The sequence below is a fragment of the Mustela putorius genome, unplaced genomic scaffold, assembly GCF_011764305.1.
Source record: "Mustela putorius furo isolate JIRA1106 unplaced genomic scaffold, ASM1176430v1.1 tig00000196_pilon_pilon_pilon, whole genome shotgun sequence".
Lineage (NCBI taxonomy): Eukaryota > Metazoa > Chordata > Mammalia > Carnivora > Mustelidae > Mustela > Mustela putorius.
In genome coordinates, this window is record NW_025421310.1 from 540,582 (window position 1) to 564,267 (window position 23,686).

Sequence of the window (23,686 nt, forward strand, 5' to 3'; positions counted from 1 at the left end):
CGGAAAATGTGTGAATGGGTAGAGAGCTGCAGTCCATCTGAATACTCTGATTTGTCACAGTATGGTAAGCGGGCGGGGCATATACTCTTTGGCTCACTTTGATTGGTTGAGTTAAGGGGGAGTGTTGGGGAATTCCCCGTAGGGCGGAAGCGCTGGGGCTCCAGGCAGAGCCTAGCTACAGGCCCGCGGCCGCTGGGGCCCCTGAGGCTTCGGGGGCCATGGCCGGGGTCGCGTGCTTGGGGAAAGCGCCGGAGGCCGACGAATGGTGCGACAGCGGCCTGGGCTCTCTGGGCCCGGACGCATCAGCACCCGGAGGACCGGGGTTGGGCGCCGAGCTGGGGCCGGGGCTGTCGTGGGCGCCCCTCGTCTTCGGCTACGTCAGTGAGGATGGGGACACGTGAGTGAAACTTAGGCTGCCAAACCGGGCTCTAGGATCCGACGTCTGATTCCCTATTAGTCTCTGATCCCGGCTTCCTAACCTTTCACTTCTAAATCTAACTTCGTATGCTCGACTTTCTGATCTCTAACCCCCAATCCTAACCTTTAGTAAAACCAATTTCCTATCCAACTCTGCCCCTAAACCTTTAATTTCTCTGACCTTCCTTTCTTGAACTGTTTCGGAGAGCTCCCTATCCGTTGATCCCAAAACTCGATTTGATCTCCTTGGCCCTAGTCCTGAGACTTTTGTTAGAGCTGTGGTTCAGACAGACCCCTCCTGACCTCCTACCTCCTAATAGGATCTTTGATCCTTAGCTGCTGGTTTATGCACCTTGAACTTAGATTTCCAAAATTAATACTTGGCCTTGATTCTAAGATTCTACCCTCTGAGCACTGATCGTCAGATCTTACATTCAAAGAGAAAATGTAAGCTCCAGGATAGCAGGGACTAATAGCTGTTTGATACTTATTGAACACTACCACCTGTTTTAGGTGCCATGATAAAGCAGTGAAGAAAACAGACAAAAACTTTACACCCTTGTAGAGTTTACATTCTAGAGTGGGTATAAAGACAGAAGGACAGACAAACTGCCAGACGGGAAGGAACAGAGGGTAGGGAAAAAGAGGAGAGACAAGGAATGTGAGAAAGGGGCAGAGAAGAAGGAAAGAAAGAAAGACACAGACACAAAGTGAGAAGGAAGATAAAGGAAAAGAAGAAACAAAGAAAAATGAAAAACATCATATAAGAAAGGCAGAAAAATGGTGTGTCTGAAGGTAGTAAGTTCTTTGGGGGAAGGAATAAAGCACCAAAACGGGACCCGTAGATTAGCTGGGGGAGTAGACTAGTTCTCTGGGTAGAAGGAACAAGAGATGTAAAGGCCCATGAGGAATTGCACTGGGGTTTTTTGTGTATAACGTTTACTGTTCTATCCACAGTGACTAAACAGTGTTTGACCTATAAGATGCACTCAGGAAATAATGATCTTTTTGAAGACCCTGTTTAGGTTTCATTAATTTCTTTTAATGTTTTTTTGCTTTCTATTTCATTGATCTCTGTTGTTCGGATTTTCATTATTGCCTTCGTCTGCTTACTTTGGGTTTAATTCATTCTTTTTTTTTTTTTTTTTTAGTTTCCTAAGGTGGGAGCTGAGATCATTTTGAGACTTTCTTTTCTAATATAGGTGTTTCATGCTATAAATTTCCCATAGTAGTGCTTTAGCCAGTCTCTCACAGATTCTGATGTGCTGTGTTTTCATGTTCATTTAATTCAAGATACTTTGTAATTTCTTTTGATTTCTTCTTTGGCCAATGGATTATTTAGAAATATGTTATTTAGGAGCACCTGGGTGGTACAGTTGACTGAGTGTCAGACTCTTAGTTTTGGCTCAGGTTGTGATCTCGGGGTCCTGGCATGAGCCCCCCACCACCACTGCCACTGGGCTCTGTGCTCAGTGTGGAGTCTGCCTGGGATTCTCTCTCTCTCTGCTTTTACCCCTCCTGTTTATGCTCTCTTTCTCTACAAAATAAATAATCTTTTTTTTTTAAGATTTATTTATTTATTTGGAGGGGTATAGGGGCAGAAAAGAGGGAGAGAGAAGCACCCAAACAGGCTTTGCATGGAGCATGACATGGGACTCGATCCCATGACCCTGAGATCATGACCCAAGCTGAAACCAAGAGTTTGTTGCCTGACCAACTGTGCCACCCAGATGCCCCTAAATCAATCTTAAAAAAAAAAAAAAAAAAAGAAAAAGAGGGGCACCTGGGTGGCTCAGTGGGTTAAGTCTTCACCTTCAGCTCAGGTCATGATCTCAGGGTCCTGGAATCGAGCCCCACATTGGGCTCTGCTCAGCAGGGAGCCTGCTTCTCCCTCTCTCTGCCTGCCTCTCTGCCTACTTGTGATCTCTGTCTGCCAAATATATAAATAAAGTCTTTTAAAAAAAGAGAGAGAGAGAGAGAAATATGTTATTTAGCTTCCAGATACTTAGAAAGTCCTCCAAATGTCTTTCTTTTATTGATTTTTAATTTAATTCCATTGTAGACTGAGAACATACTTGGTATGACTTGAACCTCTTAAATTTATTGTGAATAGTTCTACAGTGCGAAGATTATGTGTGCACTTGAAAAGAATGGATATTCCGCTGTTGTGGGCTGTAGTGTTCTCTAAATGTCCATTAGAGGTCCTATTGGCGTATAGCTTTGCTGCGGTTTTATATATCCTTGCTGATGATTTCTGTCTTCTTGTTCTATTAGTTATTGAAGGGGGCCATTGAAATCTCCAGCAGTCATTGTGGATTTGTCTGTTTTGCTGTTGTTCCATCAGGTTTTGTTTTGTGTAATTTGATGCTCTTAATAGGGCATATGTGTTCTCTTGCTTAATTGACCTTTCTATCATTATGATAGAGATACTAGGTATCTCTATACCTGGTAATATTCCTTTCTTTAAAATCTAGTCTGATATTAAAATACTCCTGCTTTCTTTTGACTGACTGGTATTAGCATGGTGTATCTTTTCCCACCCTTTAATTTATTTGTTTGTTTTATTTTTTTAAAAAAGATTTTATGTGTTTATTTGACAGAGAGAAATCACAAGTAGACAGAGAGGCAGGGGGGGGGGGCGGGTGGGAAGCAGGCTTCCCACCTAGCAGAGAATCCGATGCGGGGCTCGATCCCAGGACCCTGGGATCATGACCTGAGCTGAAGGCAGAGGCCCAACCCACTGAGCCACCCAGGTACCCCCCCCCACCCTTTAATTTTTAACCCATCTGTTAATACTTATATTTAAAGGGTGTTACTTATAGGGAGCATATATAGTTGGGCTTTGCTTTTTTATTCAGTCTAACAATTTCTGCCTTTCTTAAAAAAAGATTTTATTTATTTATTTGACACAGATCACAAGTAGACAGAGGCAGGCAGAGAGAGAGGGGAAGGGAAGCAGGCTCCCTGCTGAGCAGAGAGTCTGGTGTGGGGCTCGATCCCAGTACCCTGGGACCAAGACCTGAGCCGAAGGCAGAGACTTTAACCCACTGAACCAGCCAGGTGCCCCCAATTTCTGCCTTTTAATTGGAATGTTTAGACCACTTACATTTAATTTAATTATTGATACAGTTATGCCTAAGTTTACCATCTTACTGCTAATTTTCTACTTAATACCTCTTCTTTGTTTACCTTTTCTTCTTTTTCTGCCTTCTTTTGGAATCTGTAAGTTTTGTCACATTGTATTCTTTCATTAGCTCATTTTCGCTTTATTTATTTAAAGATTTTGTTTATTTTTATTTTTTATTTTATTTATTTTAGTGGGGTAGGAAAGGAAGGGAGAGAATCTCAAGCAGACTCCCCACTGAGGGTAGGGTCCCATGCAGGGTGTGATCTTACAACCCCGAGAAGATGACTTGAGCCAAAATCAAGAGTCTGACACTTAACTGACTGAGCCACCCAGGCACCCCTTACAGTACTGTTTTTACATAATCTCTGCACCCATCATGGGGCTCGAACTCACAACCCTGAGCTCAAGAATCACACGACAGAGCCAGCCAGGAGTCCCCAGCTTTATTAGCTTTAACTCTTTGTTTCTGTTGTTTAAATGGTTGGCAAACTGGCTTCCAGGCAAAAATCTAGCCAGCCACCTGCTTTTGTATGGCTGTAAGCTTTGGACGGTTTTTACATTTTTAAATGGCTGGGAATAAAGCAAAGAATATTTGCAGCAACTGAAAGTGACATGAAATTCACCTTTCAGACTCCACAAATGCAATTTTGCATACAGTCCTGCTCATCCATGTACACGCTGCCAGTGGCTGCTTTTGTATCACAGCTGCAGAGCTGAGTAGGTAAAAGAGACTGTAGGATCCACAAAGCCTAACATCTTTATCCGGCACTTTACAGAAAAAGTTTGCTGACCTCTGCTTTGTGGTATATACTGTATGGCTTCAACTTACTATGTTCTGCCTAGAAGTGACACCGTGTCACCTCGCATAGGGTAAAAGCTAAAAGAAACTTAGAAGTGTATATTTCCATTTGTCCTGTCCTGGCCTTTATGTTATTGTCCTACATTTTACTTACGTGTGGGATAAACTCCACTGTACATTGTTAGTAGTTTGTTTAAACACTCAAGTATTTTTTTCAAATTACCTTCTAAAGTCACTTACATAAAAAAAAAAGAGACTTAGATAACGAGCAAAAATCTTCCATATTTACCCCAAAAGTTACTATTTTTATGTTAATTTTTCTTTTATGTAGGCCCTTAATTGCTGTGTCATGTCATTTTCCTTTCGCTCACAGATATCCTTTGACCTTTCTTTGGCGATGTGGGTCTGCTGACAATAAGTTCCTTTGGCTTTTGTATACTTGAAAGCATCATTATTTATCTTTTTGAAAGATATTTTTGCTGGGTTAAAGAATTCTAGGTCGGGGGCACCTGGGATCAAGCCCCGTGTTGGGCTCCCTGCTCAGTAAGGAGTCTGCTTCTCCCTCTCCTTCTATCCCTACCCCTACTCCTGTTCTCTCTCTCACTCAACTCTCTTTCTCTCAAGTAAATAAAATCTTAAAAAAAAAAAAAAAAGTTCTAGGTTGAGGGGCGCCTGCATGGCTCAGTCAGTGAAACATCCAACTGTGGATCTCAGCTCAGGTCCTGATCTCAGGGTCATGAGTTCAAGCCCCAAGTTGGGCTCCACATGGGGTATGGAGTCTACTTTAAAAAATCAGAATCCAGGGACACCTAGGTGGCTCAGTTGGTTAAGCAGCTGCCTTCGGCTTAGGTCATGATCCCAGCGTCCTGGGATCGAGTCCCACATTGGGCTCCTTGCCCTGCAGGGAGCCGGCTTCTCCCTCTGCCACTCTGTCTGCCTGTGCTCGCTCTCTCTCTCTTTCTCTCTCTGACAAATAAATAAATAAAATCTTAAAAAAAAAAATCAGAATCCAGGGCGCCTGGATGGCTCAGTGGGTTAAAGCCTCTGCCTTCGGCTCGGGTCATGATCTCAGGGTCCTGGGATTGAGCCCTGCATGGGGATCTCTGCTCAGCAGGGACCCTGCTTCCCTTCCTCTCTCTCTGCCTGCCTCTCTGCCTACTTGTGATCTCTGTCAAATAAATAAATAAAATCTTAAAAAAAATCAGAATCCCAGATTGACTGTCTTTGAATACTTGAAAGAGGTTGCTCCAGTGTGTTCCCTTGCCTTATTTCTTATAGGACATCTGCTATCATCCTTATTTTTATTTTTCTGACTTGAAGTATCTCTTTCTCTGGCTGCTTTTGAGATTTTTGTCTTTTTTTTTTTTTTTTTTAGACTTTATTTATTTTAGAGAGAGAGTGAACAAGCAAGTGCTGGGTGGGGAGGGGTGCAGAGGGAGAGGGAGAGACAGGGAATCTCAAGCAGACTCCATGCTGAGTGAGGAGCCTGATGAGGGACTCAATTTCACGATCCTGAGATTGTGACCTGAGCTGAAACCAAGAGTTGGGTGCTTAACCGACTGAGCCGCCAGGCACCCCTGAGATTTTTGTCTTCATCATTGGTTTTGAACAGGATTTTTACGTTGGGCCTTGGCATAGTTGTTTTTTTTTTTTTTTTTAAGATTTTATTTTTTAATTCATTTGTCAGAGAGAGAGAGGGAGAGAACAAGCAGGCAGAGCTGCAGGCAGAGTCAGAGGGAGAAGCAGGCTCCCCACTGAACAAGGAGCCCGATGTGGGACTCGATCCCAGGACCCTGGGATCATGACCTGAGCTGAAGGCAGATGCTTAACGGACTGAGCCACCCAGGTGTCCCATTGACATAGTTTTAAAAAAATATTTCTCATTCTTGGATATATGAGTTTATAGTTTTCATCAAATTTGGAAAATTTCCCAGATGTTATTTCTTCAAATGTTTCTTTTCTATCCCCCACCTCCATTTAGGGACTTAAGTTTCAAATATTATCAGACTGCTTGAAGTTGTCCCATAGCTCACTGATGTTCTTTTCATTTTAAAATCGTCCTTTTGGGGGCGCCTGGCTGGCTTAGCTGGTGGAATGAAGGAGTATGAGTAGGGGGGCAGAAGGAGAGGCAGAGAGGATCTCAAGCAGACGCTGCGCTGAGCACAGAGCCCGACCTGGGGCTTGATCTCAACGACCCCTGAGATCATGACTTGAGCCGAAACCAATCAAGCCGAAGCCATGATGCTTGACCAACTGTTCCATCCAGGTGCCCCAGGGTACTTCACCTCTGTCCTCTGTTCCCCGTCTTTGTCTTCAGGGCACTGCACTTGGCGGTGATTCATCAGCACGAGCCCTTCCTGGATTTCCTCCTAGGCTTCGCAGCTGGCACCGAGTACCTAGACCTGCAGAATGACCTGGGCCAGGTGAGCCACCCAGGGCCAGTACAGGGCTTGGGGCCAGGCTCTCAGTGCAACCCCTAACCCCTGCCCTCTGCCCCTGCAGACAGCCCTTCACCTGGCAGCCATCCTGGGGGAGGCGTCCACAGTGGAGAAGTTGTACGCGGCGGGTGCCGGGTTGCACGTGGCGGAGCGTGGGGGACACACAGCGCTGCACCTGGCCTGTCGCATGAGGGCACATGCCTGCGCTCGCGTGCTTCTCCAGCCCCGTCCCCGGTGCGCCAGGGGAGCCCCCAACACCTACCTTGCTCAGGGCCCTGACTGCACCTCTGATGCCGACCGCCCACCTGTCACCTTGTACCCCGAACCCGACTCGGAGAAGGAAGATGAAGAGAGTGAGGAGGATTGGAAGCTGCAGTTGGAGGCTGAGAACTATGAGGGTGAGGGTTCCCAGTCACTGGGCAGGGCCTGGGCTCCTGAGCAGAGTGAGAGTGCTGGGCACTGGGCTCGATTCTCCTGACTCAAGACCCAGCCCCTTGGGAAATAATACTGAGGCTTCAGGGACCCAGGCAGGAGGAAAGGCTCCCCCTGAGGCTCCAGATTACTGACAGTCTCGGTCTTGTGGGATTCAGTATCTGGACCACGTGGAGGCCCAAGACCACTTAGGATCCAGACCCATCACCCATAGGCCTAGAACTACTAAGATCCTATTGTTGGGCCCAGGTTCCCCAGCTGGAAGGCACAGCTCACTCTGGACCTTGCCCCCTGCCACCGAAACCATAGGTCCTAGTCTACACAGGATGAGGGAACTCAAGGCCCAGGTTCCCAGAGATTTACACTGGGTTCCGGGACAGCCCTCAGCCAGGCCTCCTGGGAAAAAAGATCCCATCTTCCTGGGGGTCCAGGTCCTTTGTAAAATAAAGACCAGAGACTCACTGTCCCAGTCCCAAGATCCAGGCTAACTGTCCAAAGCCCCCAGGCTCTTCACCTATAAGCCCCAGACATTCCAAAGTCAGGCACTGTTGTCGCCAGCAAGTTCCAGACAATCAAGACTTAGGCAGTGGGGGGTGCCCTTGCCTCTTTGACTTACCCAGGAATTCAGGAGCTGGACCCCAAACTCACGCTAAGAAGCCCTCCCCTAGGACCTTGGCATTTGGGGCCTGGGCCCACCCCCATTGTCTGACACCTGTCACTCTGTCCCCAGGCCATACCCCACTTCACGTGGCTGTCATCCACAAAGATGCCGAGATGGTTCGGCTGCTCCGGGAGGCTGGAGCAGACCTCAACAAACTGGTGAGCTGCCCTAGGGAGAAGGTGTGGCAGGGCAGATTGTCCCTCAGAGTGGGCCAGGGCCTCCCTGACCTCTCTGCTGCTCCTCACAGGAGCCCACTTGTGGCCGGAGCCCCCTACACTTGGCAGTGGAGGCCCAAGCCGCCGATGTCCTGGAGCTCCTCCTGAGGGCAGGTGCCGACCCCACTACCCGCATGTATGGCGGCCGCACCCCACTGGGCAGTGCCATGCTCCGGCCCAACCCCATCCTCGCCCGCCTTCTCCGTGCACATGGAGCCCCTGAGCCCGAGGATGAGGACGACAGGCCTGGCCCCTGCAGCAGCAGTAGCGACAGTGACAGCGGGGACGAGGGCGTGAGTCAGGAGGAAAGACTGGGTGTCTCAGCTGGGGGGTCAGGGTAAACGGGCAGGTGGGAAGCGGGGAGAAGGCAGCATAGTGAAACTGACCCCAGGCCGCTGCGGTCAGAGAACTCAGGCAGCGGTTCCAGGGCTGTCAGCAGTCTGGGGAGCCCTGGACAGGGCTGGCGGGGAGCAGGCGGGGAGTGGTGTTTGAGAAACCTAAGGCAAAGCCAGAATGAGAACTCAGGCAGAGTTAGAGAAAAGATGTCGGTCAGAGTGACCCGTAATGGCAGTGGTTGGCAGCAGTGGCTGACAGCGTAGGGAGTGACTGTGCAGAGGAAGAGTTGGAGAACTCTGACGGCGGCAGGAACCTGACCTCAGGCAGCAGTGATCCCAATGCTGGTGACAGCCGGGAAAGACCTGCGCCAGCAGTGAGGAGGTTGTTTGGGGGAATCCAGGCAGCAGAGACACTACCCCAGGGGGGGAGGGTAGGGGACAAGCCTGGGGGTGGGGGTGTGAGGAGTCTGGGTAGGGGCAGAGGGAGGCACCCGAGGAGGGGCGGCCCCAGCGGCTGCGGCTGCCGAAGGTCCAGCAAAGCAGCAGAGCTGGAGCCTGTGCAGCCGGCAGGCTGTGGGAAAACATGCGTGACCTTGAATGTGGTGGGTGGCAAACCAGGAGCGGGGGATTTGAGTGGGGGGAACTTGGGCTTTTCCAGGCAAGACCCAGTTGCCAGGGTGGGCGGGAGAAACTGGATGGCTGGCAGGGTGACAGCCGCCTGAGCCCGTGCCTGCCCCCCCTCTGCCCCCAGGATGAATACGACGACATCGTGGTCCACAGTGGCCAGAGCCCAAACCGGCTACCTCCTACCCCAGCCTCAAAACCTCTCCCTGATGACCCCGTCTGACCTCATTGTTTATAGAGTTTCCAGTTTAATAAACTTCTCCCTGATGACACCATCTGACCTCATTGTTAATAGAGTTTCCAGTTTAATAAAATCCCGCTTCTGATAACCAGAGACTAGACCGACGGTCGCCTTCCCAGTCTTTCAGTTTATTCCTGGGTCCCTGTCTGTCCAAAATCAAGCACCACACAAGCCTTAGTGGTTTTCTTTGTGCTTTATTCACAAGGAGGGATTGGAGGGGGTGACACGGGGGGCCGGATGTGTCCTGAGTCAGTGAGCCCAGCTCCTCTGCCCAGCTCAGGTTCAGGCCCTGGGACTGGTCGCACAAGCCCACCCTTCCCCCATGCCTGCAGGCTGGGGGACGGAGTGGGCTGTGAGGTGAGCTTGGGGGGTCCACAGTCCTAGGCCATAGGAGGTGTCGGGAGTCATCCCTCCCTCCTGATCTCCTCCCCCAGAATCTCGGTTGCCTTCTTCAGCTCCTTTCTCACGTGCTCCAGCCGCTCCATGTCGTGCTCCTGGTGGGGCGGGGTCAGAAAGGGGTGGATCAGCAGCCATCTTCAAGGGCGGGCCACCCCAAGAGTCACCCGTGAATGTGGCCTATGTCACTTTGCACAACAGCAGCCAGCAGGGGTCACCCTGGTCCCCATGGACCTCAATGGGGGCCAGAGGGGGATGGCCAACGTGACCGGCTGCACAGTCCGTGTTGACTGCCTCGCCCACAGCAGCAGAGAGGACCAGTAAAGGTGCCAGGCTTGGAGACCAGGACCCCTTTTTGAGGTGCTGGCCATTGTGGCTACTGCCACCAGTCGTGGGGACAGCCTACTTTCCGTGACTCAGCAGTGGCGTCCATCCCCGGTCCGCTGGACCAAGCATGGCAGCCTCTTTCCACGCGGCCACACTGCTCGCCACAGACCACAGTGCTGACTGACTCAGTTCGCCGTTCACGGCCATCTCAGTCACTCTCATCTCAGCCATCTTGACCATCTTGATCCGGCCTTGACCTTGCCTGGCTGTTGCTGCCTTTCCTGCTCTCAGTCCCCGTCACTAGGCTCCACTTGTGGTAGATATTGGCTATTTATGGCTCAACGCTGGTACGTGTTTGGTTGGAATCCCCTGACCGTCCGGTCCACCCCGCTGGCCCATCACCTCCTGCACTCACCTCCCTCTCCGAAGCCTCTTCCTTCTCCTCCTGCTTGGGCTCAGCTTCTGACTGGTGGGAGCGGTGGCGGTGCAGCGAGTCCTCGTGTCCCTCTCCTCCGCCCCCCTCGGCTCCCCGCCACAGGCCGCCGCCCTCGCCTAGCACCTGCAGGCCCTTCTCCTCCGCCTCGAACTGCGCTGTCTCCTCGTCACTGGCCTGCTCTGCCACTCGCTTCTGGGGGCCCCCTCTGCCCTCTAGGCGATGCCTCCACAGGCCTTCGCCTTCGAAGGATTCCATGGGCCCCCTCTTCTTCCTTTTCTCCTCCTCCTCTGCCTTCCTCCTCCTCCTCCTCCTCGTTCTCCTCCTGGCGGAGCCGGCTGTGGAGCTGCTCGTGGATGGTCTGTTCCCGCACCTCAGACTTGTGGGCCCTCTCCGCTGCCTCCTCTTCCTCTTCCCTCACTTCCTGGCTGGACCTTGTCTTCCCAGCCTCTTGCTTCTTGAAATCCTCAAGCAGTAGGCCTTTCTCTTTGGCGGACACACAGCCATAAGGCTCTGTCTGACACATTTCTGGCAGAAAGAGAGAGGATGCTCTCTGTGCTGCAAATCGGGAAACTGAGACCTAGAGTTCTGGGGTGCACCCAAGGTCCCACAGGGGGGCTGCCCAAAACTGGGAGAGGAGGGTCAGGTCAGGGGTACATTCTGTGCCCCCATCCCACACCTCTGCAGGGAACCCCACGGGTGGAGCTGGAGGCCAGGTGGACACTGTGTAGTGCTATGCCAACCCAGGCAAGGGGGCCTGGAGGAGACACCCCGTCCTCCAGGAAGCCCTGACCAAAACCCAAGGTAGGGTGGGGGCTCCCAGGAGGAACTCGGGCCTGCTTACCTTTGTGGAGGAGAGCTGTGCAGGGGCTTCTCTGGGCCTGGCCCAGCGCCAGCACTTCCGTGACCACCTCGGCCAGACAGCGAGTCAGCTGGTGAAGGGACAGAGGGGAGATTGAGGGCAGGGTGGATGGGGGAATGAGAACAGTTGGGGGTGTGGAGAGGAGATGATCATGCAGGCTGGTCAGAGGGCCAGGGTGTGGGGAAGATGAGGCAGGGCAAGGGGTCCGCACTCCTCACCTCTTCCTTGGAGGATCTTGGCACCAAGGGAGCAGCGGTGGCTGTGGAGGAAGGAGATGGGTGCTGGGCTCGGACAGCCCCCACCCCATGCTGTCCTTGGTGCGGATTCCAGGTTCAAGCGCATCCTGTTACTCACCTGTCCCCTCCCCCAGCCTACCTACTGGGTGCACCATCCCCACCTGGACAGCTCAGCCAGCAAAGTCTCTAGTCTGACACCACTGGGTGCACCATTCCGGCCCCCTGGTCCCTCAAGTCCCTGGTCCCTGAGCTGGCCGAGAAAGTCCCCTTTCTAGTTTCTGGCACTCACCTGCCCCCAGCAGCAGCGCCAACAGCAGGGGCAACGGCAGCAACAGCAGCACAGAGGCGGGCCCACGGCGCTGCATGGTGGGGCGTCCTGACCAGAGTGCTCAGTGGCTGCACTGGATGGTGCGGCAGCTGCTTATAACCTGTGCCTCTGGCCCCGCAGGGGAGGAAGTGACATCACCAATGCCCCTTCCCTGCCTGCGGCCCGGTGACAGCTGTGGGGCGGCCACCTGCCCGAGATCCTCAATTATTCATGGAGACCCACGTCCTGCACCTGCTCCCCTCCAGCTAATGGCCCCTAAGCACCTGCACGGAGGGAGGGTGCATCCCCCAAACATTCTGTTGAGCTTAATGCTGTGCTGGGAGGCCAATCAGGGTTTGAATCCAGTGGCAGCCACTTGCAGACAGACCTCAGACAACAACTTTTCCTTGGGCATTGCCTGCATCTCGAAATTTGGGTCTCCTAAACCTATTTCCCCAAAGACTGTGGCTGGGCTCTGCCTGAATCCCAGCTTCACCACTACCGGCTATGCAGGCCCGGGGTTTTTTTCGGAGAAAACTGCTGAGGGTTTTGCCGACTCTAGGGTTGGTTCCATCCTTTGTGAATGGGGCCAGTGACTCCACAGGGAAGGCATGGCGGTAGGTGAGGAGTGCACATGGTCATTTAGACAGTGCCAGGCACTGGGAGCTACACAGGTCCCAGCCCCTTCCATCCAGGAATTTTTACTGAGCACCTACTCTATGCCCAGCCGTCTTATAGAGCCTGGGGCTCCAGCAGGGGACACGCTGGCAAACTTCCCTGTGCTCTCGGCACAGAGCTTTGAGAAGGGACACACGCAACACTCACATAGGTGTCAGGAAGGAGGAAATGACCACAGACTCCTGCATCACAAGAGTGCTAGGGGCTTTTACTCTGGCTGGTCAGGGAGTTCCTCTTGGAAGAAGATTATTTGGGTGAAGGCCGAAGTGATAAAATGGAGGCAGTCACGCCAGCTGGAGGGAAAGGGTAGCCAGGGAAGGGACCAGCAAGGGCAAAGGTCTGAGTCAAGACTGAGTCTGCAGAGTTCGAACAGCCAGACCTAGAGCACGACAAGAGGTCGGTTGAGGAGGAAGGCAGAAGGCAGATAATGGGGTGGGGCACTTTGTGGATCCCGGGGACCGCTCTGTCCTTTCCTTAAGTGAGAGGGAGTGACAGGAGGGCTCCAAGCAAGGGAGGGATGTGACCGGATAAGGGGGTCCACAGCGTTGCTCTGGCTTCGTGGGGAGCCCAGGCAGCAGCAGGCAGTGAGAAGGCTGGTCAGTCATGGTGGACAGGACCAAGGACGGAGCAGGAAGGAGAAAGTAAGGGCCCCTGGAGGCTTCTGGAGATATTCGGAAGGAGTGGCTGGAGTCTGCTGAAGGAAGGACTGACGGTGTGAGAATTGAGGGTCACTGGACGGGCTGTGGCTAGAGCTGGGAAGATGGTACTGTGTACTGCAAAGGGCAGAGTGAGTTCTGGCTTCGCTGAGGCTGTGCCATCTCCTGGACCCCTCCCTGCTGTGAGAGGCGGAGGTGAGGGTGAGGTGTCCCTTGTCCTAGAGCAAGGGGAGAGGACTCAGCATCCTCTTCGTTCTGGTGGTGGCCCCAGCTTGCCCTCCATGTGCTCGGGAGGTTGCTGGCCATTCCTGGCCATGGTCCCTCCAGCCACAACCCTATAAAGGGTTAGCACCTCTGCCCAGCTGCCTGGCACCCCCGGTGAGGCGACCAGGGTCTAAACCCCTTGCTCACAGATCCACAAAGGCCTTGGTTCTGACCATTTATTGGGGACTTTTGCTAAGTACTGACAGAGGGAAGGATAAAAGGTTGGAGGCTTCTTCTCCTCCCGCCATCCCTACAACCTTCAAGTCCCTGGCTGTCCTGCTTTCTGGTGCAGGTTGGGACCATCAGTGGCGACAGGGTCACTGGCTGATTCTGGGGAAGTAGGGGAGTAAGGAAGGGGCCCAGGCACAGAGCTGACACAGAGAATGCAGATGTCAGGATGTGCTCAGGAAAATAGGTCCGAGGCTTCCAGAGTCCCCTGAGCTCCAGGAAGTAGCCACAGCCCTGCGGACGGATGAGGGTGACTCCTCAGCTTGAAACAGGCCGGCTCAGGTGCCTGGGCTTCTGGGGCTGGTTGGGGCCGATGTACTGAAGAGGCACATGTGGGGGCCGTGATCCGCTCGGTGCCAAGGTAGGGCTGGAGGGCAGGGGGCACGAGGACAGAGCCATCCTGGGGACAGAGCGGGCCACAGGTTGCTGCCATGGCCCCAGGCCTCCACCCTCTCTCTCCCCCAGAGAGATCCTTCCAGCCCTCACCTCCTGCTGATTGCTTTCCAGGAGGGCGATGAGGAGGCGGGGGACAGCGCAGGCCGTGGCGTTCACCTGGAAGAGAGGCATGCCCGCGTCTACCTGATGGCCTCTGCTGGCCCGGGAGAGGCTGAGGTGGCACGTCCCTAGGAGGGCAGAGGCTATGGGGAGGGCGGGAGGGGGTGGGGGTGCTCACCGTGTGGGCGAACTGCAGCTCCCCGGCCTCCTCCTGGAACATGATGTGAAGCCGGCGGCTCTGGAAGTCCGTGCAATTGGATGCGCTGGAGACCTGGGCGAGGACACGGGGTGGGTTGAGGGGACCAGCTGGAAGTGGGGGGTCTTGTCCCCCCCGTCCCCACTGCACTGGGGGCTTACCTCACCAAAGCGGCCGCGGCCTGGCATCCAGGCCTCGATATCGAACTTGCGGTAGGCAGGAAGGCCCAATTCCTGGGTGGGCATGTCCAGGACGCTGCAGTAGAAGAGAAGGTCATGGTGAAGGTCAGCAGGTGAGAGGTAGAGGCACAAGAAAGTGGCAGCAGCTGTGGCAGTGGGCGTGGCGGAAGAGAAGTGGATGGAGAGGAGGGCGGGGAGCAGAAGGCAAGGGCTACTGGGATTGTAGCGGGTCCCCAGGCCAAAAGGCCACATCCCTGGGCCTCTCTGGAAGCCTGTGACGGCCGGGGTGGGGGTGGTGTGGGGCTGCCTGTAGGTCCTGCCTGAAAGGGAAGGGCTGTGCCCCCATCTCCACTCTGCCTGGGGTGCTGAGGAGCCACGTGGAGGGGCTGCAGGTGGGGCAGCACCCAGGATGGGAGCCACAAGAGGGAAGGGGCCTGGGTGCCCACACTGGGGTGCCCCATGCTGCTCACGCCACTGGCCCTGCCCTGTGGTCCTACACAGGATTTTACAGACGGACAGACCTTGTACATACTCCAGACATGGGGAAAAGGGGCAAGGGGAGGGGTGAGGTGAGGCTGTTCATGATTAGGGAGCACCTAGCCAGCCCGTCCCTCCTCCCATGCCCCCGCCCCGCCCCGCACCGGAAGTGCAGGCCCAGCTCCGTCAGGATCTCCATCTGTAGGGACAGGAACTCCTCCAGTAGCCGCGAGCTCTGCTCCAGCCCAGGGCCTGTCACCCCAAACATCTCCACCTGGGGCAGTGCAGCGGGCACAAGAGTCAGGAGGCCCGGGGTCCCTGGAGTGGCCCTCCTCCCTGGTCCTGGCCACACTGACCTTGGTGAAGTGGTGTACTCGATATAGTCCCCGTGGCTCCTTCCCTGTGTCTGTCTCGGCCCGGTAGCAGGTACTAGAACAAACCATCCTGGGTGGGGAGCCGGGGAGGTGGAGTCAGGAAGGGGAGAGGGAATGTCACAGGTGGGGACAAGATCTAAAGGAACTGAGTATCACCTGATGGGCAGGTCCCTGAAGGCCACGGAGTGGTCCATGAAGTAGCCTGGGAGGAAAGGGGAACATGATGGGTAAGCCAGGGGCGACCGCTCATCCACAGGAAAACTTCTGTGAGACTGAGAAAAGGGGTCCCCTCTGGTGGACACAACCTCATGGCGGGGCACATGGCTGGATGGCTGGATCCTCACTGCACTGTTGTATAGTCAACAACCTACACAACTGTACATGTTGAGCCTGGGGTCACTGAGACATCCTCAGCAGACAGCCGTCACCCCTAGGGTGCTCCTTGGTGTCTCCCCTACAATCCCTGTTGCTCTGAGGATGCTGCATGTAACCTCACCCCTGTTGTTGCCTCCTGGCAGATGCTTACCAGCCAGTCCCACCTCTGCTGTCCCAGCCAGGTTGAGGTCTTCAAAACGGGAGGGGTCGATGTTGTAAATCTGGGACGGATTGGCATTTGGTGTCATCCCACAGCCTTCCTGGGGAAGAGGCCAAGCCACAGAGGTCAGATGACAGAGGACCTCCAGCTCCATTTTGCAGTCACAACCCCTGCTCCTCCCCAGGAAGCTTCTGGAATTGCCCTGGCCTCCCTGTTCTGGCCTGACATCCTCAACCCAGTCCCAGGGTGGCCTCTGTGGGGGGAGATGGGCCCCAGAACAGGGCACACAGCTGAGCGTGGGGAGCACTCACAAACACAGCTCCTCGGAGAAGGTCTGGCACCGTCATGGGAGTGAAGCCCTGTGAAGAGGAACAGGGTGGGGTGAGGGGCACAGCCAGGACCCCCACCCGGGCCGAAGCTCAGACTGGAAGAAGTGGCACTGCAGAGTGGGCCAATGGCTCCCGCCTGTCCTTACAAAGCCCAGGTCACCTCCAAGGAAACTGAGGAAGGCCTGAGCAGTGGGCTTGGCACTGGCTCCGGGACCTTGGTGTCCCTATCACTAGGCCCTCTCTGCTGGGGCTTCACAGTTTCCTCGCTCAGTTCAGCCCACACAGGGTAGCGGGAGGTGTAGTGACAACTTTCTTTGGCTCCCCAGTGCCCCTGGGAAATGTCCAGGTCCCTCACTGCCGCCCACACCCCATGCCTCCAGCCTCTGCCAACCCCAACCGGTTCAGCAACACCACATTTCCCCGACACTCCCTTTATGCTAGAGGCAGGTGGTGATGTGGTGAACACAGGCTCTAGGGCCAGAACCAGGCAGCAGCCACGAGATCCTGGGCTAGTTACGCTCTCTCCAAGCCTTAATTTCTTTATCTCTAAAGTGGGGGTAACAATGGCACCTACCTCCTACCCCTGCTCTAAGAATGAAATGTGTTAATTATATGTGTAAAGTTCTGTAAACAGCGACCAGAGCAGAGGTGACCCCTCTGCCCCGCCTCTCCGCGTTGAGCCTCTCCGTCAGCGTCCACATCACCCCCTCCAGGCAGCCCTCCCATCCCGGCCCATACCCGCTGGATGAGCTTGTTGAGTGTGAAGTTGACTAGGCCGTGCTGCAGGAGGGCTCCAGCCCCTCGGAGGTAGTAGGAGCGGTGGCCGGATACGTGGGACAGGCGCCTGGGAGACAGATGGGAAGACAGGCGTGTGTGTGTGGGCTGGGGCTGGTGGGGGACGAGGGGAGTTCTTCTGCACCCCCAGGGCAGATGCCAGCTGCCAGGCGGGGGACTGGACATCAAACATTCATGCGAAGTGAGGCCCCAGACACAGTGTTAAGCCAGCTGCTGGGGTGGGGAGGGCGGGCTGGAGGGGCGGGTGGGACTCACTTCTGACGGATGATGTCGAGCTTCTCCGCAATTTCCAGGTGGCCCCGGGGTTGGAAGGAGAAAGCTGGATCAGGATGAAAAGCGGGGGGGTAAGGGTTGTGGGGAGAGACACGGAACAGGGACAGAGAGAGGATTAGAAAGACACGGGAAATGAGCAGCAGAAAGACGGACAGGCAGGGAGAGAAAGGAAACCAGGTGGCGGCAGAGACGGGACTAGCAAAGGGCGAGAGAGACAGAGAAACACGGGAAGCAGAGGTGGAAAAGGAGAGAGAGAGCAAAGGGAAGAAAACATTAGGAAGAAGCGAGGAAGAGGGAGGGGGGTAGAGAGTCAGAGCCAGACAGGAGTTGGGGAGGAAAACCCAAGGGAATCAGGGGCCAATGCGGGGCAGGGACAGACTGCCATGGACACACAGACAGGATGGGAGGCCGGAGAAGGGGCACACAGGACCTCTACAGGCCCCAGCTGCATCCCAGACCCAAGGGGCCCCACCCCGGGGCTGGTGGGGTGCCCCACCTGGCTTGTCTCCGACCACGTGGAGCACTCGGGCCTGGCTCTCATCCCCGACGGGCTGCAGAGACACAGCAGGAGTCACAGGGGAGGTGGTCTCAAGGGCCCCCAGGCCCCCTAAGCACCCAGCACAGTGCTTACCACGTCCGGGTGGGTCCGGTTGGGCAGCCTCAGCGCCCGCAGGAAGAAATCCTCCTCAAGCTGGGTCTCCTTGGGGTACAGGACCATGAGCAGCTTGCGGATCTCCCGGCCACGTGCCCGCAGGCTCTGATACTGGGGGTCCTGGGGACAGGGGCAGGTGGCGTTGACCCAGAAAAGGGCAGGGGTCCCTCGAACCAGTCTGACCTTGAGCCTTGCTGGCAAAACCTCTGTGGAGGACATTCACTGTCCCTTTGGCCCGACATCGTGAATTTCCTTTTGGGAAATTCCCTCCCTTCATCTCATCACCATGTGGCCTGTCCAGAGGGTCATGACTCAGGCCTGGCCTTCCAGAACATTCCACGGCCTTGGCCACAGTGACTGACTCAAAGACAGGCACTGACCCAAGCCCCAGGACTATGGGTGTAGCTCTCAGGGAAGTGGTCCTCTTTGTGCCCCACCCTGGCTCCCCTTTCTCTAAGGGCAAAAGGTTGGTCTAGGAATGAGAGGGAAGCAGAGCCAAATACGGAGCCAGGACCCGGAGCCGGCCTTTCGTCTCGTGAATCAGCACATTCACTTGGATCAATAGTCCTGTATGTTGTCTCCAGTCACATGGGAGGAATCAGGACTCAGGCGGCCCCTGCCCACTCCCACCAGGGTCGGGACATCACTCCCATGTACTACCTGCTGCACTTGACCGTTGTCCTGGTTTACCTGGTAGAAGAGAGATGGAGAGGGTGATTAGGTTCCTTAAGTTGGGGCTGGGAAAGGGAAAAATGGAGGGGCAAAAGGTCAAACAGGGCTGGGGGTATGGGGTGAGGGTGGGGAAGGGGTTCTGAATTCCTTGCTTTGCGGGTACCTGGTTGGACAGACCTTCCTTCACTCTGTGCCTCAATTTCGCTCTCAGTAAAGCCGGGAGGAGGCAAGATAACGGACAATAATCACACCTGCACCTCACGCCTGTCTCCGCAGAGGGCTCTCACACCGTCCTGTTTCTCCATAACCTACTCTGTGAAGTGGGCCTCACTGTGCTCCCCATTTCGTAAACGACAAAACCGCGACTTAGACAGGTGAAGTCTGTGGACTTGTGACCTTCTATGATCCGGAGTGGCAGACGGGAAGCAGGCAGACCTGGGTCTGAAGGTGGGGTGCCTCCCAGCTGCATATCCTTGGGCATATCCTGTCCCTTCTCCAAGCCTCGGTATTCCCATCTAGGAAATAGGCTCATAGGAGCTCCCCAGCAGGACTGGCACATGGCTTCCCTGAGAAGATGGGTTAGCACTCGCTGAGTATTAACTGTGATCACTTTTGTCGTCTACACTGGCTGCCTGGCTGGGACGCACATAGTCAGGGGCCTGGCACTCTGTACTGGGGTTGTGGGGAGATGTGGCTAGTCTTGCGACTGGCCTCCGATTGGAAGGGTGGAAAGCAGCCCGTGGGCCTAGGTGCAAATCCTGCCTCCCCCACTTTCTGGCTGTGACGCTGAGGCACATTTTTAACCTCCTGGGGCCCCAGTAAATTGGGTTTGGACTGTTCCCGTCTCATGCACTGTGAGGGCTGCACCCAGAAGGGTGTCTGGCCCACACTGATGGCTATGTAAATGTGTGCTGTTGATTTCATGGTCACCTTCCCGCCGCCTGCGGCAGGTGCTATCAGCTGTCTAACCCACGACTGTTTGCTCTCCCTCCTCCCTGCCCACAGACACCTCAGTTCCCCCTCCCTGGGTGGTCTGTGGGTCCAGGAACGCAGGCTGAAGCAGCCCGGAGCTGCTTCTCCAGGAGCCCTATGCCCGCTCTAGTAATTCCGTCCCTCCTGCTGATGACAGGTGTGGGTGTGGGGGTGTCTGGGTCCAGAAGGCATGAGGGGACTCTGCTGGGGACTTCAGGAAAGGTCTCTCTGCTCTGGAGAAAGGGCAGGCAAGCCCCAGAAGTCCTGTTTTCTGCCTCGGACAGAGTCATGCAAAGAGATGCGGGTGGTACACCAGCCTTCGTGGACTGTGAGAGGGCAAACAGGTCGAATCAACACGGTGAAGCTCCACCCACACAGGACCCCATGCTCACCAGAAGGGCCCGGACTGCCTCAGCCACAGCCCCCTTCTCCTCCTCCAGAATCCGGATCTGCTCCCTCAGCTGCCTCAGCTCCTGCCAGGTGGCAATCTGGGGGTGGACAAAGGGGGGGACAGCGTGAAGTAGCCACCGTCTCCTGTCCCTTCTCGCTGGAGCCTTGGCCTCTGGCCACCTGGACCCCAGCAGCCAGTCCCCCCTCTATCCCTCCCGCACTAGACCTCCCTGACGTGAAGCCCATGACTGCCCAGAATGAAGAGGCATCTCCCAGCCTCCCTCACAGCTGAATGTGCTCCTGTGTCCAAGTTCAAACAGTGGGCAGGAGAAGTGGCAGCGGGACTCTGGGTCATCTCCTTAGAGATAAGCCCCCATGTCGGACTTTCCGTCTCTCACTCCCCTTGGCCTGGATGACGGACTATGAGGAGAGTCAAACTGGACAACATCCTCAGGGATGCGGAGCGAGAAGGTGAGGGGACCCAGGTGCCAAGGGGCAGGGATCCTGCCAGTGCTCACCTCGGAGTCTTGCAGAAGAGAGAGACAGCCACTGTCCTATGGGGCTGCTGCGCCAAGCCTGTCCCCCGAAACGGCAGGCTCAGCTCTCCTTCATGGGGACCCCTACTGCTGTGCGGTCCCTCTGTGAGCCCATATTCCCGGGCAAACCCCCTCACCTCCCTGGCTGCAGTTCTCCCTTTGACTAAATGGCACAAACGACGTCATCCTCCCTCCCGGGGGCTGGAAGCAGGAAGCGGAGGGCAGGCCACAAGGTGGCTCCCCCTGGATGTTTCCTGGACACTTCATGCTCACTCTGTGCAAGAGTGACTCAAGGACAAGCATCTCTCCCCCCAGATCTGCTCTTCCTCCTCAGGCACAGCCCCACGAACTCCCATCCCACACCCCAGAGCCCTGAGCCCCCTACTGGATGCTACTGGGGCCCTTCTGCCCCAGGAACATCCGTCAGGTCTGTCCTCCTCCCACCTCTGTCCTCCCCCAACTCCTGCCCCCATCCAGAGCCTGTCCTCTCCTGCAAGGACCCCTGTGCCAGCCTCCCAGCCTGCAGGCTCTTCTCCTCCAGCCAGAGTTCTGACACAAACCCTCTCCCACCTGAGAGCACCCACAGCTCCCCAGGGCCCCTAGGAACAATTCACATGCCTTGTTACTGCCCAGAAAGCCACATGCCATATTCCTCTTCACACTTCATGGCCTAAAGACGTGCTTTTCAAGCTTTGGGATGTGATCCATTAGCAGGTTATAAATAATTTAGGATCTTTAAACCAGCTCTTTAAAAGATGGGGATAGGGACACCTGGGTGGCTCAGGCAATTAAACATCTTACTTTGGCTCAGGTCATGTTCTCGGCGTCCTGGGATCCAGCCCTGTTCAGGCTCTCTGCTCACTGAGGAGTCTGCTTCTCCCTCCCCCTCTGCCCCTCCCCAGTTTGTGCACTCTCGCTCTCTCTCTCTAATGAAGAAATAAAATATTTTAAAATAATATATGAAAGGCTATGGTAAACTATGCACAAAATCTGCCATTTTAACTATTTTAAAGTGTACAGTTCCGTGGCATTAAGTACCTTTACACGGTCCTGCAGCCTTCCCCACCATCCATCGCCAGAATTTTATCTTTCCAAATGGAAACTGTACACCCATTAAACAGTCTCTTCCCATTCCCAGCTCCTGGCAACCACCCTTCTATTTTCTGTCTTTATGAATCTAACTACTCTAGGCACCTTGTATGAATGGAATCATATAGTTTTTTTTTTTTTAAGATTTTATTTATTTGACAGACAGAGATCACAAGTAGGCAGAGAGGCAGGCAGAAAGAGAGAGGGGGAAGCAGGCTCCCAGCTGAGCGGAGAGCCAGACACGGGACTTGATCCCAGGACCCTGAGACCATGACCTGAGCCGAACGCAAAGGCTTAACCCACTGAACCAGGTGCCCCCAGTTCTGTCTTTTTGTGATAGCCTCATGTCACTTGGCATAAGGTCCTCAAGGTTCATTCATGTTATAGGCTGCATCACAATTTCCTTCCCTTTTCAAGGCTGAATTGTATCCCACTGTCCATATACACCACATTTTGTTTATCTATTCACTTATCCACGGGCACCCAGGTTCCTTCCACCTTTTGGCTACTGTAAGTAATGCTGCTATGAAAATGGGTATTCAAATATCTGTTCAAGTCCCTGCTTTCGATTCTTTGAGGTACATACCCAGAAGCGGGATGGCCTGATCATATGGTAATTCCATGTTTAATTTTTTTGAGGAACCACCACCTTTTTTTTTTTTTCCTTTAAAATATTTTATTTATTTATTTGAAAGGGAGAGAGAGAGAGACAGCGGGAGAAGGAACAGAACCAGGGGAAGTGGGAGAGGGAGAAACAGGCCTCCCACTGAGCAGGGAGCCTGATGTGGGGCTCAATCCCACAACGCTGGGATCACGAACTGAACCAAAGGCAAAGGCTTAAGGCCTGAGCCACCCACGTGCCCCACAGCAAGAGAGGGAACAGAAGCAGGGGGAGACGGAGAGGAAGAAGCAGGCTTTCCAGCCAACAGGGAGCCTGATGCGGGGCTCAATCCCAGGACTCTGCGATCATGACCTGAGCAGAAGGCAGATGCTTACGGACTGAGCCACCCAGGCATCCAACCACCATCCTTCTTAATTTTTCTGAGACTTAGTTTTTCCTCTGATGAAATGGGGGCACCCACCTCACACCGTGGTTGTAAAACTGAAACGAGGCATGTATGCACACAGCACTTAGAACAGACCATCCTCAGCACCCCAACAAAGTCTAGCAATATGGTGACTCTGGTTCTCGGTCCCTAGCATGTAGTATTATATTATTTACCAACTTATTCTCAACACCTGCGGCATAGTAGATGCTCCTTAAATAACCGTTCAGTAGAACCATTCATTCATTCGAGAACCCTATTTAACTGCCTGCTACTTGTCGGGCAGCCGCAGGTCTCGATCTTTTACTCTCCAAAGCCAAACCCCTCCACCCTCGTCTGACTCACCTCCCTGTCCCCCTAGTTTCTTCCTCCTCCCCCCATTTTCTTTTGTCATCTTAAGCCTGGCATGAGGTTGGAGTAAGTTTCTAAGCGCAGAGCAGGTACTCAGCACGCTTTATGGAACGCATAGTGGGTGTGTAGATAGTAGGGCCCTAGCACTCCGTGGATAACTGGCACACGTATGCGTGCCAAGCACAGGTCGGCTAAATTGGGGAAAAAACTAAAATTCCCGTAATAGGTTCGCCCCCTGCTGGAAGTATCTTGCAAGCCCAGTTGGGCTCCGCAGCCAATGGCACACGCAAGCGCACTCACGATCGCCGGCAGGTCTTCCGGCCGTAACTCCCCCTTGCGGAGCTGCAGGGCGCGTGCAGCGTCTTCCGGGCATGCGCACAGCGACTCCATGTCCAGCTGAGGGAGCGCACTGTAGCCCTCGCGCGCGTGCTCGTACAGAAGGTTCCGGTCTCGTCTCTCCGTGGCAAAAGTTCTCCTTGCGTTATGGCTGCAGACGCAACCTCTCCGGGGCCGAAGACCCCAACCAGCCACCAAAGACCCCAAACGCCGCGCCATGGACGCAGCCATCTTGGACGGGGGACAAGGAGTCGCGCCCCCTTCGTCCCGCCCACTTCGCGTTTAGACCAATTGCAAAGCAGCCGCGCCTCTC

At 54.4% G+C, this 23,686-nt stretch overlaps 3 protein-coding genes across 4 annotated transcripts; 1 reads left to right on the forward strand and 2 right to left on the reverse strand.

The window, feature by feature from the left end:
* Nucleotides 1-130: 130 nt before the first annotated feature.
* Nucleotides 131-9,323, forward strand: NFKBIB (NFKB inhibitor beta). Of its 2 annotated transcripts, none has more exons than XM_004776205.3 (6): nucleotides 131-397; nucleotides 6,661-6,766; nucleotides 6,846-7,179; nucleotides 7,944-8,032; nucleotides 8,122-8,382; nucleotides 9,176-9,323. In XM_004776205.3, exons 1-6 carry the CDS (start codon nucleotides 219-221, stop codon nucleotides 9,269-9,271), a joined length of 1,065 nt encoding a protein of 354 aa, XP_004776262.2. In that variant the 5' UTR covers nucleotides 131-218; the 3' UTR covers nucleotides 9,272-9,323. The 2 variants fall into 2 exon arrangements, with proteins under 2 accessions (XP_004776262.2, XP_012903072.2); XM_013047618.2 differs by having other exon boundaries at nucleotides 7,053-7,179.
* A 140-nt stretch (nucleotides 9,324-9,463) lies between these two features.
* Nucleotides 9,464-13,474, reverse strand: CCER2 (coiled-coil glutamate rich protein 2). Its single transcript, XM_004776204.3, is given in 6 exon segments — nucleotides 9,464-9,783; nucleotides 10,428-10,718; nucleotides 10,720-10,973; nucleotides 11,290-11,377; nucleotides 11,526-11,566; nucleotides 11,833-13,474. Coding segments are annotated over 6 exon segments (840 nt in total). The 5' UTR covers nucleotides 11,909-13,474; the 3' UTR covers nucleotides 9,464-9,693.
* Nucleotides 13,475-13,610: 136 nt separating this feature from the next.
* Nucleotides 13,611-23,651, reverse strand: SARS2 (seryl-tRNA synthetase 2, mitochondrial). Its single transcript, XM_004776199.3, is given in 17 exon segments — nucleotides 13,611-14,010; nucleotides 14,012-14,076; nucleotides 14,163-14,228; nucleotides 14,350-14,442; nucleotides 14,529-14,622; nucleotides 15,188-15,297; nucleotides 15,380-15,467; nucleotides 15,554-15,599; nucleotides 15,924-16,032; nucleotides 16,244-16,291; nucleotides 17,000-17,105; nucleotides 17,312-17,375; nucleotides 17,826-17,880; nucleotides 17,961-18,101; nucleotides 18,642-18,671; nucleotides 20,018-20,113; nucleotides 23,338-23,651. Coding segments are annotated over 17 exon segments (1,554 nt in total). The 5' UTR covers nucleotides 23,605-23,651; the 3' UTR covers nucleotides 13,611-13,934.
* Nucleotides 23,652-23,686: the final 35 nt, after the last annotated feature.

Bases quoted from the DNA above. Each gene is read 5' to 3' on its own strand.
- NFKBIB (XM_004776205.3), top strand. From the start codon at position 219: ATGGCCGGGGTCGCGTGCTTGGGGAAAGCGCCGGAGGCCGACGAATGG. The intron at 8,033-8,121 runs GTGAGCTGCCCT...TGCTCCTCACAG, and splicing joins GAGCAGACCTCAACAAACTG to GAGCCCACTTGTGGCCGGAG. The intron at 8,383-9,175 runs GTGAGTCAGGAG...CTCTGCCCCCAG, and splicing joins GTGACAGCGGGGACGAGGGC to GATGAATACGACGACATCGT.